Source organism: Falco peregrinus, chromosome 3 (genome assembly GCF_023634155.1).
Source record: "Falco peregrinus isolate bFalPer1 chromosome 3, bFalPer1.pri, whole genome shotgun sequence".
Lineage (NCBI taxonomy): Eukaryota > Metazoa > Chordata > Aves > Falconiformes > Falconidae > Falco > Falco peregrinus.
The window spans coordinates 3,106,636-3,119,445 of record NC_073723.1 but is presented as its reverse complement, the minus strand read 5'-3'; the positions used below and the strand labels follow the sequence as shown (position 1 = coordinate 3,119,445).

Below are 12,810 nucleotides of genomic sequence, written 5' to 3'. Positions count from 1 at the left end.
AGAAGTTATGAATACATGTCAGAGGAGGCATTCACAACAGAGGTGTGAAGCTATTAAGTGATATTGCTTATTTTCAAAATAAAATAAACTGAAATTACGCTTTTCTTGGGATGAAGATGAAATTCAAAGAAGAAAAATACATCTGATAAACATGTGAGGAATGGGGGACTCAATTTGCAAGCAGGATTTAAGAAAAAGAACACAAGAAATTAAATTATCAGAATTTTATTTCTGTTACAAATTATCACAATCACAATTAATAGAAATCAGCACTGAGGAAACAAGACTTAGATACAAGATTTATCAAGGTGTAAAAGCCTTATCCAAGACTCTAGTACTAGAAAACCTGTGACTGTATATTACAGAAAACATTTCTATGCATCAAACATCAAGTGAAAGAGAATAAGCAGCATAGTATATTTGACAGGGATTAAAACACCTTCATGTTATACAAGTTTCTGAACAAAATTGAAGTTGGAGTATCATTTCTACCCGAGAATCTTGTTTTGAGTAGACCTGTTCACAATTAGCTATTAAGAAAAGCTTCAGCATAAAACACCAATCTTCATTTTAACTGATCTATGTTGTTCATACATTAGACAAGCTATTTCCAAAAGCATTTACATTCTAGTCATGAGACTCACACACTCTCTTTACACTTGCTGCATAAGGCTAAAAAGAGCCACTAAAGGAACATGAGGTTGCATTATTGCTTTGTAACAGGAACTTATATGAAAATTCTTTATTGAGCTCCAAATAAAACATTGTCGCATCACTAAACAATTAACAGTTTAAGTATACAATTATTTTAAAAAGTGTATATTGTTATACACTTTAAGGCTTTAATACAAGAAATGCTGAACAGGATTTTCATACTCCGTAGCCTGTCTCGTTGTCTAGGCACACGGATAAGTACAATGCTCTAAGCAGTCCATATTTAACATGGCAGAAGTTCCTGAAAAAGAGCAAAATATCATTTGTATACATCCTGAGACTAGTGACTATTAATTCTCTGAAGACTGTCAAGAGTAGTGGGATCAGGCAATTATGCCTAAAATAAATTTATGTAGATTTATGGAAACCATTGCAGAAACTGCTACCATTGCTATTCAGCGCAAATGTGATAAAGGTTCAATGAAGGCAAATTAATTATATGAGTAATTATAATCATTAACATTACTTGTTTGACCAGTAACATACAGCAATTAACCAGCGTCAGAATACAAAACCCTACTAGAATGGATAAACACTTCTAGGTTAGTTTGTCACAATAAAAGAAAGGCTGCCTTCTACACGGATTTTTTTTTTTTTTAAGTTTAGAAGACTTTTTAGATTTCATTCCCCTCTGTTCAAAATCTAATGGATTACATATCAGAGATTACTCCAAAGAAAAAAACCCCACACAAAAACCCAACAAAAAACCCAAACAGAAATTCAATAGCAGAACACAATGCTAGTGCATGTTATTTCAGGAACTGTCAAAAGCAGTTTTGTATTGCAAATGTGTAGTTTCTAAGAATATCTAATACCAGCTGTTTGAACTGATGTAGCTTATTGTACACACGTGTACAGGACATGAGAATTGATACAATCTTTTTTTTTCAAGGACATGAAAACACATTTTCTTAGGGGAAATAAGATGTATCAATGTGGAGCACTGGAAAAGGGAAGACTATGGGTTTAAAATTCATACCACTTATGCTCAATATATGTAGACTTAGATCTTGCAACTCAAAAGAACAAAAATGGACTGAAATGGTTAACTTTTCCATCAAGGTGGGCCACAGCTACTTAACAAGAGCACCATGTGGCTACAGACTACTCCATCTTGTCAGATACACATTGGGCACACGACCAAAACAATCGCTTCTGACCACAGGACGGGTGTGTTCTTAGTCAGGAAGGGGATTTTCTTTTAATGTACTGGTATGACCTTCAACATGCAGTCATTATGCCACCCTGTCACACAATGGTGCACTCAAAACCTGAAACAATTTAAGGGTTTCCAGGACTTCAGGGCAGAGCAGCAGACGTGGCACAAATGCATGATGATTCACCCTCCATATAGGGGGCACCAAGGAAAGATGGCACACCAAAAAAAACCACCACCCCACCCCCAAAACCCCAGAGTTGGATAGATACAGAAGACTGAATTCACTTCTGATTCACTTTTTTGTCTACTAGCCATCCTTCCTACTAGATATTATAGTTTCAACCAATCAAGTCTCATTGTATACAGTTAATATAAAAGTTTGTATTTGCAAATGAAAAGTTGTTATGCAACTCATTATGTGATTTAATATGTGAAGAGAAATGAGATTTAGCCAATACATGATTTTTTTTAAAGGTATTTATATACTCAGTTTTGCCATAGCGATTCTAACAGCTGGTATCAAACCTTTGCCCTTTGAGCCCCAGAGGGAAGAAATCTTCTCCAAGCTCTCCTAATCTTAAAAGGGTCCTTTGCTTTAAATCTCTAGAATACTCTCAGAATTGTTGTAAAGCCATTTCGTATGTATAAAAAGTTACAAAAAGTTTAGCCTGTGACAGCAGTCTTTTAAATTTACCATGGTATACAAAGGCAGTACAACGTATGCAATATTTCAAAGTATAGAGCTCTGTTTATCTAAATCTTGGCAACTAAAAGCACCGAGATCATGAGGTCAGTAGGAAGAATTACCATTCCAACTAGGAAATAAAAACCAAAACCCTGTTCTATTTAAAATCTACACAATGTGAACATAACTTTAGATCCTGAATTCACCAGAAACAGTAAAGCCAACTACTCATGTTCCTCTATGGACTTGTTCTTCATTTGTGCCAAAAAAAAAAAAAATCAGTCTGCTCCTTGGGCAGAAATGCTTGACTTAGAAAGCCATCCTACAAAATGCTTTCTTCAGTTTTGGAAAACCATTTTAGACATGTTTGCTGACCAGATTAAGAGTTTTAAATTCCTATTTGAACGCTACAAGCATAAAACCACCTTTTCTTTCACCTTCCTCTGCCCAATGAAATACTTAATTAGCTGAAATGTCAAAGCTATGTATAACTTTCAATAAGCAAACAGCCAGAGGACAGTGTCCACACACTGGGACAGTTTAATGATCATTTAAAACTATGACTTTTCCCACCAGAATTGAACACAGCCAATGATTTTTGCTGGTCTTCAGCTCAGTACCTGTGATCATTATGCAAATTAAAGCCTTGTGTATAAAGAATTAAGGACGTGATTGATGGCTCCATTGTTTATCTAATAATTTCACAGATGAGTAAAGATACCTACCAAAGCATGGGAAGATTAAGGTTTTTGTTCTCTTGGCTGTCCAAGGAGTTGGGTCTCCTGACAAGAGAAAAAAGATATTTTTACTAAATTTCAAAGACTTTCAAATATAAAGAAAACAATGTAAATCAAACTATAATAAATACAAACTTAATGATTAACAAAAAGCTTTAGATAACATTTGTAATGTTTAATTTACTAGCATTTATGGAAAAATAATATATTACAAACTATTGGTTATGAGGTTTTACTGTTGTTTAATAGGGAATAGTTTGTCCAAATTTAACTAGCTAAACTAAGGCTTTTTAGATTACTAACACAAATTAAACGTTTTAAAATGAGAATTTAGGTGTCCTCAAAGTCTTTCCTACATTCTAAAAATGAAACTTTCTAAAGTTGTAACCTCCCTGTTTTTATTGGTTATATTAAGATAAATTAAGTGAGATTAAAATCTTATTTGATTTATTTACCTTTGCAAATGAAGACCGTTTTAAGGGTTACAGATCCTCTGCCTCTGAAGAAAGCGACCTCAATTAGTCAAGTCAGAAAGTCTTTAAAAGCTTTGTGTTTATTGCTTCCAGCACGGAGCGAGGTGGTCATTAACGTACCAAAATTCTCATAAAAAATCCAAAGTTGCACTAGTGAAAAAATGCTCAACAAGATGAAACTAGTCACATCTTTTTCAGAAAATTCATTAGCTATTTTAAACCACTTTTAACAGAAATATTTTGATTTAATGTGGCACTCAAGCAGATCCATACCATTTGGATACTTTAAACAGCATTTATATCTACTGTGAATATATATATGTATATACATTTAGGTTTATACCATTTTTTAAGTAAGTCGCGCAATGTTTAATATGAGCCTTTTATGCTGATCACTGTTAAACATTTCTCCCTGTTTACTACTATTTATGAAGTTTTATTATAAGATAAAGCATAAAATTAATCTCACACACACTGATTTTCTTTCAAAAGTTTATTTAGTATCAAGCAAGGGTAAAACTTTGCTTAACACTACAGAACATTTCAAGACTTGAGTTACAAAATACCACATTATTTGCATTTGTAATTTGCTTCCCTTTTTACGCATGTTTGCAAAGAGAAAATCTAGCAAATGGCTGAAAATAAAAACTAAAAACTAAATTGTTGAAAACCTTTAAAATAAAAGGTTACGCTTATGTTAAAAGAATGAACTAACATATTTAGTAAACCTATTTTTTGTTTAACACTAGTTAATCAAAGGTTATTTTTTTGATCACCTATTTTTTCAAATACAGTTTGGAAATAACAAAGTTCCTTGTTTTACATATCTTTCTGTCCAGGTTGTTCTTTCAACAAAGTATTTTAAGTTCAGTCCATCCATTCAGATTTTTATGCGCTTTGATTTAATAAAAAGGGATTGTTCATAGAAAAAATTACTTTGAACAGTATACAGGACTGGTGGAGATTGGATATTTCACAACATCAGACAGTACAATCAGTATCTGGCATATGGCTGGTCTCTGTAGACTCCTTTTGTTGTCCTTGCAGAAGGTGCCTTGTGTCGTGAGTTGGTCCATTCTTCTTGCCCTACAAGAAGGGAAAATATAGTTAGACCCCTTCCAAAGTTCTCAGACACTGTACTGATTTTTTCCTTATTTAACTGGGAAATAGACAGTGACATTTTATGTACTGAAACCAAGGTATGCCAAGTTAAGTCGAACACTTGGAACTACAAAATCTGGGCACAACACACCTATATGAGCTACCCAACAGTGCTTTTTCAGCACATAATAGCAAGGAGTGTGACAGGCTAATATGGCAAAAATATGTAGGGCTCTGGCATTCTGGCATTAAACTGGACCTGCAGAAATGGAAGCTACAGTAGCAGACTTACAAATAATGACGCTAGGATGAATTGAATGAAGGATATGAATTATCTACAAACAACTAAACTACCCTCTGAAATGAGCTTCTTTGCATCAGTACCGATTTAGGCTTAATTCAAATATGCAATCAAACAGTTAAAAACCTCAAGTATCACTACAAACACCTACAGCTTCTAACAATCTAGGCGCACTACTTAACTTCACTGTAAACATACACTTCCCTCTTAAAAGGACAAGGGAAATTGCTGCTTTGAATTTTGACTGTAAGTTTGTGAAAGCCTTGTGCTATATTTGATGCCTCCTAATCCTACCACATTTACGTGCTTCCATATCTACTTTTGGAGAATTGCCCTGCCCTAAGCAGACAGATGTCCAAGTGAACCCAATGCAATCCAGAAACTAAAGGGTGGAATCCAAATATACAGTAACCTAAAATGTTGGCAGCACTTTGTCTTTTCTAGTCCATTGAAAATAAATAAATAGATGTCAACAGTCAAAGAACCCTTGCACTTTGAATGTTAAGGTCACTTGCTCCGACAGTAGATATCTGAAATTAGGTGTCAAGAATCCTTTTAAGTTAAGGGTCCATTTTCACAATTTCTTCATAAGAGTCTCATTCTAGCTACTTTATTTTTTAAAATTTAGGTGGTTGCCTGCAGAGTCTGGGTTATATATTATACCTAGGTAGTCAGAACATTTGCCTAGGAGGTAAAAGGAACCAGTTCAAATTTGGTGTCAGGCTGAAAGAATTAAACTTGTACCTCAGGCAAGTGCCACAGGAATCTGATAAAAGAATAACATACATGAGAAGCAACCTCTTGGGCTTCTTCATTGCACAGAAAGCAAGGCTTCTATTAAGCAAGGAAAAGAACCCTAACCTGACAGTAAAGGCAGCTGGCAGAGGGGTAAGAATTAAAAATATCTAGCTTTTAAGCACCGCTGCAAAGACTGCTTAAATGTAAAAAGCAGTCTTAAGAGTTTAAGGGGAATACTTGCTCCTCTTCAAGCAACTGGTCAAATTGGTAGAGTAAGAGTCACTTTACTTTTTATCAGTTCATTTTGGTGCCACTCAGGGCTCTAAATCCTAAAAAATACTGATATTCTTCCTACATCCTCTGGACTGGCAACTGAGCTTCTCAGGGAAGGAAAAGTTCAGGTCCTTCCTGGGAATCTGTTTCCTCCTGGCCAACACTAGGCAACCAACTGCTCACTATACAGTCTTACAGACTTTAGTTTGATACACCTAACGTTCCTTACACACTCTAAGGGTGATTATTAGCATCTAACTGCATTTAGGGATGTACTTGAGGGTCAGCTAGTTAAGAAATGAAGTGTATAACTCTATTTGTATGTGCAAAAACTTCAGTGGCTGCAACCCATAATCATCCTTCAAGGTATTTATAGTCTTCCTCTCAACTTGAGCAAGTACATTACTTAATATTCTGAGTGGCTGTGCTTTGATAAATAGAAAACCAATTTGAAATCCAAAAGCAATGAAAAATCTGTACTTTCAACGTTAAATACTGCAATCCACGTTTTTCCCCTATCAGTCTATCTAAATTAAGCAGTTTCATACTTTCCCCTCCCCCCACCAATTCTGCATTCATGGAATAGTCTTAGAAGTATCAGGTTTATAATGGCAGTTAATTTTAATGCTGAAATAAAGTTTTAAGTGATATATCTATCAACACCAATTGGAAGTGCTGTGGGGCAGAGGAATTTCAAGTGACCTCTTTTGATAAACTGACTTTCCCCTTAAGGAAAATGATTAGTTTAAGCAGATAACATTAAGGCATTTATCACAACTTAGTTGAGATCCTTTTGGTTTTCAGCAAAAGAAGCACTTCCAAATGGAGTTCAAGAAACACACCATGGACAATTTCACATACAGCTTTAAAATCATTTAAGCACTCATTACCCAGAATCACAACTCTATTACACAAGTTACTAACAATCCTCGAATGTTTGAGATTTGAGTGATTTAGATTACATTTCTCTGATCTCTAGCCAGAGATTTAACATTTTTCCCTTAATCAAAGGTGCCTTTTAACATGCTTTATGCTTCTAATCCGTAACAGATTTCTTTAATTAAACCTGTCACTACCATACTTCTAACTTAAAAAAATGTGATCTTCACCACTGGCATATGTTTTTTTGCTTCATTACACATTGTTTTGTCTCTGTGTGAGTCACCCAGTGCCCTCATGTCTATTAGCTACCTGAAGTACTTTCATAACCTTTACATAATGACTCCCTGCTTGATTTCCCCAAGACTGATGTATGAAAATGAACTAATAGAAAAAAACATACAAGACTAAAATGCACTCAATTAGGCCCTGATCCAACTGAGAACTTCAGCATATTCTTACATTGTACCAAGCTTCAGTGCCAGTTGTGTCACACAAAGCGTTTGCTTTCAGCTCCAAACAGCTCCTGAAAAAAGGTCCTACACCCCCATTTTTCCCCTTAAATCTCATTGAATGTGACATCAAAAGGGTACCTGAAACATGATTTAGATTTTTTTTTTTCTTTGATTTTAGTTTATGTTAGCTAACAGACCACAGAAACTTTCTTCAGTAGTTTTCTCAAACACATCAGGAGCTCTGTGACAGCGCAGGAATCCCTGAACAGCTGTTATCCACTGTAGAACTTAAGCTTGCCTTATGGAAATTCTTCTTTCATATTTTTTCAAGAGTCTACTACTGCAGTAATTCAGCTGAAAGCTACTCACCATAAGAGTCGTACGTTTCTTCACTCAGTCCATGGCCATAGTCATAGTAATCTGCTCCACTGTATGGGAGAAGGGAAGTAGGAAGAAGAACAAGAAATAAAGCAATTACATTTTAAATAGCAATGCCTATCATTACACGTTCTTTGAAAAGAAGAAAGCTTGAAGGATACAGACATGCCCTTAGGTAAGAAAGGTAAAGCATCCATGTGACAGTGACAGCTTAGGTCTTGTTTGTTCATTGATTATAAAAGAGAAAAGAAACCATATTAACTTTCGTTTAGGATTCTTTTTCATCACTGAGCCACTGGTCCACAGTGTATATGTGGATGTGGGCATTTTGTATTTAAAATCTACTTATAGTTGGCAAGGCTTAAGATCTTACAAGTGCCAATGAAAGAAGAGCAGGAGGTGTTGGTACTGAACCAATTCATTTGTTGTATGAAAACCACTTTTCATTACCTACTGTTGTCTAGTAGTTTGCTTTTGCATCTTTGAATTCACTGATAAAAATGCAATAAAGGAGAAGCAACTTGCTGATCAGAAGACTATATAGTTGCTATACTTGTACAAGTTCCAGTGTCTTCAAAACAAGACAAATGTGCATGTATGTAAATGCTATCACTTTAATAGGCAGACAAGAAATGACACCAGGAAGGAAAAGCAGAAATCTGCAGTCATTAGGATTCAAAAGTATGCAAGAACCCCGTAGCCATGGCCTAGAACAGTCTTCTGTTTCCTAACTGCATTTCTATTTGTATTAAGACCACTGAATGGAAACTGAAGAACAAGCCTTATTACATACTACTTTTCCATTATGCTTTCCTATTTCATGTCGGTAAGGCTATGTATAGTCTTTCACATAGCTGACAGCACAAACGTCTATTAGACATGCTTGTAGGACATCAAAAGCAACTTTTAATTGTTTCTTTCCTTTTCTTTCTAACCACAGCCAGACTCGGGGCTGACTATATCTGGAAAATACTCCACAAACTGATGCTACCAGTCACGACCTTCTGAGTAGAGAAGAAAATCGCTAATGTATGATCATTAGAAAGTAATTACTAATATTGACAAAATGTTTCTAACATTTGATTGCTAATAAAATAAAAAACAGAAAAGAACAATTTATAGCACTAACATGAAATTAGCAGGTAAATCATTTATACGAAAACAACATCACTATCATTTCTAAACTGACACAAGACAAGGGTAATTTGTTGCATTTGGGTTGTTCGTGTTTTAGTTTTTAGTGAAAAAAACCCAAACCCACAACGACATTTTATGGGTTTTGAAATAATCCAGGGCAGAAATAATACGGTTCTGGCATGTACAAATGTGTATCTAAAAAGTGTGGGTGAGTATTTGTTATTGCTAGTGTAAGGCTTCCTAAACAATTTAACCACAATGTACTATGAAGACCCACAACACAGTATCTGCGTACAACCTAAATGTTATCTGTGGTTTGTTTGTTGGTCCATGTGATGTGGACCCCAGAATAACAAGGGAAAAGTTCGAAACATAAGAAATAACATAGTTTTTCCCTGAAGCAGCCAGTGATAAAATTCTTTATTCTGACAACCAAAACTGACATTCACTATCCTTCCACACACTACTTGATTATTTAAAGCTGTCATTAAGTTTAGGAGCCTATAGCAGCTGAGTTCTATCCCTGTATCTGTTAACCCTGTCAGAATGACTTTTGCAGGGTTTCATTTCATAGATCTAAAACATCTATAAAGCAAAAAATGACTCATTTTATAGCATGGAAACTGCAAAACATAAACATCAGAAAAGAAAAAAAAAATCTTTTACTTATACTCAAAGTATATCATGACCAATCTTTATTAACAGAAAAACCCTTCAAACGTTAATAATCTGTCCAAAAAGTACAAGTTATAATGGGAAGTAAAGTTGCCTAGTCCAATTCAAAACTCTACTCTGACTGCTTTATTATTTGTGGTTATGAATAATTCCAACGCTCTTGCAATGCAATTGTATGTTAAACAAATTTAAAAGTTCAGATAAGACAACTAAAGACTGTAACCCAAATAAAAGGGTACATACAGATGGCTGTAAAGAAATCAGGGTAAAGAAAACATCAAAATTTGTTTCACCTGTAACACAGTCTGAATAGCCCAGAGTTCACAACGAAGTCCAAAGCTAACTGAGGTTTAGAGGAATTACAGAAAAATCTACTACTGTATATGAAGTTAAAGCTTACAGAACTATTTTTTTCAAAGCAATTACCTGCCAAAAGGAAACCTGGTAAAAGGAACCTGCAAACGCCAAACTTCTGAATTATCCGTTTGAACTCACAAACTGCGATAGTTGAGGTCAATTCTGAGAAATCAGCAGCTATATTAAAGAATTCCTCCTCCAGACAGAAGGTATGATTTCAGTTTTTGTTTTAGAAGCATCCTTGACATCTGTGCATTTTTATATAGGTTCTTTGGCATCTTAGCATTGTGACTGAAGACTATTCAAACTGTCTTTCTCTAATGGATTTATTCTGTAAGGGGAGCCCTTTTCTTTGCATTTCTTTCATTTTGTCTCAGAAAGGAGAACAAAACCACAAAACAGGTTCATTTGCTTTACCTCACATGCCTCCCTCCTTTCAGAGGAAGGAAAAAACATGCCCTGGATCCTTTCCATTTTTAACCTAGCAAGATTAAACTTGGAGTTCACCTTGAGTTCCTATGTTTTCACATGTGAAGTGTCTTCTTCAGGCCACTTTCTTCCATTTTCTCTTTTTAATGTTTCCTTACTTCTTCAGGTGTATACTTTGTAAATGGATAATGGCATTATATGGCGCAGTCAGCTGAGTTTTCAAGAATCTTCCTAACCATCAAGTAAACAATACAAGTGCAATCGACACTGGAGTATCAGATGTGATTCAGATCTTTTGTACATACAGAGCCCTTGCTTGTATCTCCTCACCTGTAACGTCTTCTGTATTTCCATTCAGCACGATGTCTTTGGGCTGACAGGAGACAATAGAGATCGCAAAGACAAAAAATGGTGGTTTTCCACTTCAACATAAAAACTTGGAACCACCTAACGTTAATGGAAAGATTAGCAAGCAGCAATAAACTTAAATATGTCACTTCTAATTGCTGAGGGCTGGCCATTAATCCTATAGTGCTTAGAGGAAGTGTGAGGTGAGGCTTAAGTAGTTTAAATAAGGCCAGGGGAAGTGCCTGTTTTCGCTGTTCAAGAAACAGCCCGAGATAGAGAAAAGCAACCTCAGATTTTAGCACTGCATCACTGATGAAGAAAAGTCTTAGAGCAGCTTTTTTTAATCTAGTAAAACAGAGGACTGGGAAGCTTCCTGCTGTTTTTCTAGAACTACCGTGCTGTGAAAAGTGTCTTAAAATACTTTAATTCAGAGGTATTCAACAGAAGACTTCAAAGGTCTTGCGGAATATGACCCGAATTTCTCAGGCTTTTCTGCTAAGCTGATTGTTTCTGGAAATATCTTGATGAACCGTAACAGAAGAACAAATCTTTATGAAAAAAACCAAACAGCAGTAACTGCTCTTGACATGATGGTTAAGTCTTAAGCAACTCTTACCTTTTATTAACTATTAGCTTATTCTGTCCAGAGAATATTTTCTTGGGACAGATATGAACAGAATGGTTGAGTTTCAACCATGAAGATGATCATGAAGATCTCCAAACAGGTCATTAGGCTATTTCTGGGACAATGCCAGAACAGGCATGTCAACCACACGGTGGAAGTGTTCTGTAGTATTTAAAAAGAACGCATAGTCAAAATATATAGTGATTAATGAATGAAACTGCCATGGCTCTTTAGATTTGATGCAAGCATCTTTTAGAATCAGCATTATGCCATTTCTGTGTTTGAAACAAAAGCGGTATGGCAGGGAGCCTGACTGCTAAGGGGAGAGTAAAATGTCTCTGACTGAAAGCTTGTTTACTGGAAAAGCCAACACTTAAACCTGGTAACTAGGCTTGTCAGTGCTTAAGCAGTGAGTGAACTGAAACCTTCTTCATCTTCAGTGATGAAAAACAGCCTTTGCAATCAATTCAGCTCCTTGTAACGCTTACTAGGGAAAACTGGAAAAAAAACCCCTGCTTTTCCTTTCACACATTAGTATGACAAGCAGTTTTGGGATGGGTCCCTTCAGACAGAAGTCAGGGCAGTTTCACAAAGTGACAAAAACCCCCATCCAAACACTGAGGTTTCCTTCTGTGCGAAGAGCAGCTCCACAAGCATCACCTCTGTCTTTCTACACAGAGGTTGCACAGAACAGCAGCAAAGCAGAAATAACAAATGAGTCTCTCTCTAGCAAGAGGTCTGATATGATAGACCCTGACTGATATGACCACATCTGAATAGAATTCTTCTACAAGGACAAAACTCTTTCTATCATTCGTAACAGATCTTCATGCTCAGCTGCCTCTGATATCAAAAACCAACCATCAACAGTAAACAGGAAGAAGCATGTCCCAAATGTTATTGTCAAGAAAACTAATTGTAGTGAAGCTGCTCAAAACTCCGTAATTGTCTTGAATATTGAGTTGAGCATCTGTTTTTAATGCTTCCGTGGATCACTAGAACACCGTATTCTGTAACCCAGCTTACAGCAGGGTAGCAGAAAACCAGCATATCAAGAGGACACCCACATCTTTTCTTGCATCTTTCAGACATACTTTTATTTAATGCCCAGTTCTACCACTTCTTAGCAGAAGTTTTTTGGCATATACCATCATCCCTGCATCTCAGTCTATGTCTGTAAAACAGGTAACAATCTCAGAAAGCAACTGAGACCTATACGTGAAAGCTTTATAAAATACAGAAAAATGATGCAATCTTCCTTATATTCTATTTCATTGTACTCTTATATGGATAGTAACAATAGCAAACCTAATACCTATAATCCTAAAAGGTGACCAGAGTTGCCC

At 35.8% G+C, this 12,810-nt stretch overlaps 1 protein-coding gene across 4 annotated transcripts in view; it reads right to left on the bottom strand.

The window, feature by feature from the left end:
- Positions 1–209: 209 nt before the first annotated feature.
- The window catches only part of KHDRBS3 (KH RNA binding domain containing, signal transduction associated 3), a 95,220-nt gene continuing 82,619 nt past the window's right edge, over positions 210–12,810 (bottom strand). For 3 of the 4 annotated variants that reach the window (XM_055799554.1, XM_055799555.1, XM_055799553.1), the window contains 2 exons: positions 7,885–7,943; positions 4,247–4,854 (listed from right to left, as the gene is read on the bottom strand). In XM_055799554.1, coding sequence (XP_055655529.1) covers positions 4,763–4,854; positions 7,885–7,943 — 151 coding nt within the window. In that variant the 3' untranslated portion in view covers positions 4,247–4,762. Of the gene's footprint in view, positions 956–3,283; positions 3,341–4,246; positions 4,855–7,884; positions 7,944–12,810 lie in introns of those variants that run through there. The other variant, XR_008746457.1, reaches the window with a different exon arrangement.